The 6,023-nt window shown below is 52.1% G+C and overlaps 1 protein-coding gene across 1 annotated transcript in view; it reads left to right on the plus strand.

Annotated features, from left to right (window-relative positions):
* The window catches only part of LOC110481203 (ATP-sensitive inward rectifier potassium channel 12), a 31,004-nt gene extending 25,849 nt beyond the window's left edge, over positions 1-5,155 (plus strand). Inside the window, exon 2 of the mRNA XM_021549721.4 lies at positions 3,147-5,155. Within this exon, the coding sequence (XP_021405396.1) occupies positions 3,305-4,594 (1,290 nt within the window). The 5' untranslated portion in view covers positions 3,147-3,304 and the 3' untranslated portion in view covers positions 4,595-5,155. The remainder of the gene's footprint in view (positions 1-3,146) is intronic.
* Positions 5,156-6,023: the final 868 nt, after the last annotated feature.

Consider the following 6,023-nt stretch of genomic DNA (forward strand, 5'->3'; position numbering starts at 1 on the left):
TTTGCCTGAGCTGGAATGGGATTAACGGGCACGGATTGACAGGGGAGTTTTGATTTTGTTCCTGTGAGGGAAAACTGCGATAGGCAGGTTTGTGACACTCCTGGGAAGCCGGCAGGAAGGGGGACGTACCCCCAGGAACACCTGTGGCAGCCCCCGGGGGCACTCCTGGCTGTGGGGAGGTGCTGGAGGATGCCCTCCTGAGCCAAGGAGATGCAGAGTGACCACGGGGGTGTTGTCCCCAGCTGGTCCCCTGTCAGAGCCCGTCCACTTTCCGCGTGTTTGCGTGAGTCCTCTCCCAGCTGAGCCTCCCGCAGCGGCAGCGTGGGGCTCCAGCCTTCCGATTGAAACCAAACCAGAAATTCAGCTTTCAGCGAACTCGAGAAAGTGTATTTCCAAACAAAACTGTGCTAAATAAAGGACGAGCCGCAGGCGGCCGCCAGCTCCGGCACATCCACTTTGCTGCCTTTATTTAGCTGCCGTCTCCCCAGGCTGCCGCTGCCGGCCCGGGACGGGGGGGCCTGACCCCGCTGGAGCTCCGGGAAGGGCTCGGGCCGGGAATGGGGGGTCCCAGATGGGAAAGGGGCTGTGTCACAAGAACGTCCCTGTACCCAAAACAGAGATGGCTCCTGGCATCTGTCCTGGCATCACCCTGCAGCAGAGGAGTCCCTGAAACTCTGTGTGACATGGAAAGGGAAAGGGGGAAAAGAAGGGGAAAGAAGGGAAAAGAAGGGAAAAGAAGGGCAGGAAGGGGAGGAAGGAAGGGCAGGGAAAGGGAAAGGGAAAGGGAAAGGGAAAGGGAAAGGGAAAGGGAAAGGAAAAGGAAAAGGAAAAGGAAAAGGAAAAGGAAAAGGAAAAGGAAAAGGAAAAGGAAAAGGAAAAGGAAAAGGAAAAGGAAAAGGAAAAGGAAAAGGAAAAGGAAAAGGAAAAGGAAAAGGAAAAGGAAAAGGAAAAGGAAAAGGAAAAGGAGAGAAGGAAGGAGGGATGGGGAAAGGGGTGCAGGCAGGGGGGAACAGTGGTGGGGACGAGGAGCTTGAGGATCCCTGGAAACCCCACCCCAGGTGAGGGCAGCTCTGCTGCCTTCACAGTCACCCGGGCACAGCTCCTCTTCCAGCACAGTTAATCCAGACCCCAGCTAATCCTCTCACAGGTCACTGGGGGCTCATTGCATTTTTTTCACTTCTCAAATGTATCTAGAATTAATTTTTAAAACCCCAACTCTAAATTCCTCCTGTGGCAAAAGCATTTGGTGTATTGCCCTGGGGTGAGCCAGAGGGGTGATAGAGGACCAGCCGTTTCTGGTCCAAAATGCTCATATCTCAAAAAAAAAAAAAAAAGAGAGAGAGAAACATTAATGGATGCAGCCAGAATGGACAGGAGGAAGACTTGGGGTTGGAGACCAGGTTGGTGCTGGGCAGCTGGCCTGATAGATCAGCTCCGCAAGGCTGCTTTGGTCCTGTTTCACTTCCAGGGACTATAAGATAGTAAATATTTACTATTAATATTTACTGTTTGTGCCTATTTTACTCTCCCCTGTGGCTCCAAAGAGGGAGAGGCTCTCATTCCACGTGTGAGCAATCCCTTGGTCCGCTGAGATGCCAGCAAACCCCTGTGGCTCTCAAAAATAACTCTGGGCATACAAATGGTTGTGCTTGGATTGCAGCAGGGGGAAACGTGTTGTTTGGTATAAGGTGATGGCACACACGGGTCTGTGTCCAGCAGCTGGGAGGTTTGGGCAGGCTTTAGTGCTGCTGCTTGTGGTGCAGTGCTTCTGGAGGGTTTCTTGATTCTCGGGCTGGATTTGGGGAGCATTTCAGTAAAAGGCAGGGCAGGGTATCATTGCGAGCCGGGATGATGCAGCCCCAGGCAGGTTGTGCCTGGCAGTGCTCCCTGGCACTGCCTGGCCCTGGACACTGTAATGGAAAGGGTGTGTTTGTCCCAGCGTGTCCCTGGGCGCTGGAGCTGATTGCAGGAATCGACCGCATCGATGGGCCGGCGGATCGGGCACAGCGTGTCCGGCCCGGCGGCTTCGCTGCGCTCCAGGCGCCAGCTGGGCTATCACGGGGGCTCTGCACCCACCCCACCACCACACCACTGCCCTGTGCAGGTCTCACTACCAGCAAGGTGGTTCCAGCCTCAGTGGCACGTCCCACCTAAATAATAAGGTGACTTGTGCCAGGGGGTTGTGTGTGGAGAGTTCCTGTGGTGCCATCTCTTTGAGGTGCTTGGGATGTGCCACATGGCTTCTCCACAATCCTGTCCACTCCCTGATGCAGCCCCACAAGGGGCTGGGTGGGTTCAGCTGCCTGGCAGAGTGGGTTCACCCACCACGTGCTCACCTCCACCAGGGAGCCCATCAGGCTTGGGCCACCTCTCCCATGCCCACGTCACCTCTCTCCCAAGCAAAGCTGAGTGTAGGTCTTTGACCCTGCAGCTGATCCTTCCAGAAGGGACCAAAACAGCTCCTCATTCCCCAGTGGCAGTTGTTCCTTCATGAGACTTGGCCAGCTAAACCCATCTGTGACCGTGGGTGGCTCCATGTCCCAATGGATGCATTGGGAAAGTTGCTCCTCAGGACATCTGCCCTGAGCAAGCACCTTCCTGGGACCTTCTCCAACCAGATGCAAGCAGAGGCTGTCCTCTCCCATCCCCGGGCAGGGGGACAGAGGTTAAATCCACATCTCCCTGTGCTTTCCCTCGAGCCCAGAAGAGCTGGTGCTCTGAGGTCGATGCTGGGCTGGGCGTCGATCCATCTGGCACGGGCAATGTGAACTGATGGAGCCGCTTCCAGGAGTACCTTTATTGGTATCTGTGTCCCAAGGAGAACAGCTCGGCCTCTCTGCTTTCCCCTCTGGCGGCAGAGCTCGTGGGAAAAGCGAAGTGGAGAAACTCCAGGTTTTTCATCTGCTGGAGTTGTTGAGTGTCCCACAAATGCAGTAAGATTTGTTCACTCACTTGGTATCATGAAAGAAGAAACTCTAACACCTTCTCCTCTCCTTTTTGAGATCAGCCCAGCTAAGGAGGGGAGAATTAGAGCAGACTAGGAGGTTCTCACTCAACATGCAGCCCATCAGAACCATTGGCCAAGCAGCCCTCTGGGTCCCTGTGCCATGAGTGGTAACGGCCCTGTCTTTGTTTTCTCATTGCAGAGCCTCTCACAGGATCCACGTGGTGACGTGGCAGCCAAGACGTGGAAGTTTGGGACTTCTCTTCCACCGCAGCAGAATTTGGGGGGTGGGCAGGGGTGGGTCAGGGGGACACTGGGAGTCGCAAGACCCTTCACCTTCACTGTGGTCTTGGCTCAGGGATGACAACGGGCAGAGTCAACCCTTACAGCATCGTGTCCTCCGAGGAAGACGGGCTGAGGTTGACCACCATGCCAGGTATCAACGGCTTTGGCAATGGGAAAATCCACACCAGGAGGAAATGCAGGAACAGGTTTGTAAAGAAGAATGGTCAGTGCAACGTGGAGTTCACCAATATGGATGACAAGCCACAGAGGTACATTGCAGACATGTTCACCACGTGCGTTGATATCCGCTGGAGGTATATGCTCTTGCTCTTTTCCCTGGCATTTCTGGTGTCCTGGTTATTGTTTGGGCTGATTTTCTGGCTAATTGCACTCATTCATGGAGACCTAGAAAACCCGGGTGGAGACGATACTTTCAAGCCTTGCGTTCTGCAGGTCAATGGCTTTGTGGCTGCTTTTCTGTTCTCCATCGAGACCCAAACGACGATTGGGTACGGCTTCCGCTGCGTGACCGAGGAGTGTCCGCTCGCCGTCTTCATGGTGGTGGTTCAGTCCATCGTGGGCTGCATAATCGACTCTTTCATGATTGGTGCAATAATGGCAAAAATGGCCAGGCCCAAAAAACGGGCCCAGACATTACTTTTCAGCCATAACGCAGTAGTGGCGATGAGAGATGGAAAACTCTGCTTGATGTGGAGAGTTGGGAACCTACGGAAAAGCCACATAGTAGAAGCCCACGTACGAGCTCAGCTAATTAAACCCAGGATCACAGAGGAAGGGGAGTACATCCCGCTCGACCAAATAGACATTGACGTGGGGTTTGATAAAGGCTTGGACCGTATTTTCTTGGTGTCTCCCATCACCATTCTCCACGAGATCAACGAAGACAGCCCCTTGTTCGGGATCAGCCGCCAGGACTTGGAGACGGATGACTTTGAGATCGTCGTCATCCTGGAGGGCATGGTAGAGGCCACAGCCATGACGACGCAAGCTCGGAGCTCCTACCTGGCCAGTGAGATACTGTGGGGCCACCGCTTCGAGCCCGTCTTGTTCGAGGAGAAAAACCAGTACAAAGTAGACTATTCCCACTTCCACAAAACCTACGAGGTCCCGTCCACGCCCCGTTGCAGCGCCAAGGACTTGGTGGAGAACAAATTCCTGCTGCCCAGCACCAACTCCTTCTGCTACGAGAACGAGCTGGCCTTCATGAGCCGTGACGAGGAAGAGGAAGACGATGACAGTCGGGGTCTGGAGGACCTCAGCCCGGACAACAGGCACGAGTTCGACAGGCTTCAAGCCACAATAGCGTTGGATCAGCGGTCGTACAGGAGGGAGTCGGAAATATGACTCTTGGTCCTTCCATTGACTTTTCCAAGGGTATTTTTTTTCCTCCTCTAATCTCTTCCCCTAAAACCCGCTCAAATTATGCAGAACAATGCAAGTGCCATAGGAATGCTTGAGAAATTAGTATCGTTCATAGTTTTCAGTTTCATCGCAATAACCACTGAGCGGTCTGCAGAGGGGACGGTGGCAGGCCACGGCGCGTCCCCCACGCCCAGCGCCCGCGGCAGGGCCCATGGCTCTGGGGGATGGATGGACAGATGGATGGATGGATGGATGGATGGACAGAAGGAAGGATGAGGAGAGGAGGGTCCGTGGGGCGCGGGCAGGTGCTCGCCCCGCGCAGCCCCGTGGGGCTTTGCTGTCCCCGTGAGGAAAACGACAGCGTTTTCCTGGAGCCGAGCACTGCGAGATCCAAAAAGAGGAAATATCAGGAAACAAATCTTACTCTCTGTCTTTCTCTCTTTCTTTTCTTTTCTTTTCCTTTTATTTTTTAACTGAGCAGCAACAACAAAACAATTGCTCCTTTGGCAGGTGGTCGGTTCAGTTGCACAAGAACAACACTTGAAATAACATGCAACATTAATGTACTTCTTTTTAATTTGGGAAAAAATGGGGGAGGGAGGTGAGAGGGTTTTTAATATTTTCACCGCACCGTTTGGGAGACTGTTTACCAAAATAATAATAATTATTATTATTATAATTATAACAATAATAATAATATTGAATCTGAAAGAAGTCATTCAGTATTTTTTAAAAATGAACAAAGGAATGAAGAAGCCACTGGGGTCATTTGAGGGGGTGACTTGTTGGGTAAATGCAAGAACTAAAAGTTAAGATTGCATCCAGTTTTGGGGTGTTTTTTTTACCACTGGCATGGCTTCATATGCAGAAAAACATGTGTAAGTGACTGTAGGTCTGTGGCAGTGAAAGAAAGTGAAATTATTAACAAAGGAGGTAATAAGGATAAGCGGAGCTGTGAGAGAAAAAAGCATTGTAAACACAGTAATTAACCAATATCTGGAAATGTTGGATTTTGGGGTGGAAATGGGGTCTGAACATCAGCTGCTGAAGTGTTGGGTCTCCCCCAACATCTCTGATGGGGAATTCATAAGGTTCACCATAACTGGGACATAACAGTGAAAAGCACAAAAATGAGAGTGGAGAGCTCTCAAAATTGGGTATTTCCCCAGTTTTCTGACCAATTTGGTATTTTTCTTCATTGAAGAATATTTTCAAACATGGAAATCAATGGGAAAGTCATCTTGTCGGGCCGCACTTCTAGTCCTGGAGCTGTGTCCGTGCCAGGCTGAGCTTCATGAATTCCCAACCCACCAGAGAGTCCTGCTTCAGATGTTCTCCCCAAAACAACAGATGCCAGTTGAGAAAATCACCCCGTCTTGCGCTTCAGCCCATCCCTGTGCCCCAGCCTCGA

This window comes from Lonchura striata, chromosome 14 (assembly GCF_050655825.1).
Source record: "Lonchura striata isolate lonStrDom1 chromosome 14, ASM5065582v1, whole genome shotgun sequence".
Classification (NCBI taxonomy): domain Eukaryota; kingdom Metazoa; phylum Chordata; class Aves; order Passeriformes; family Estrildidae; genus Lonchura; species Lonchura striata.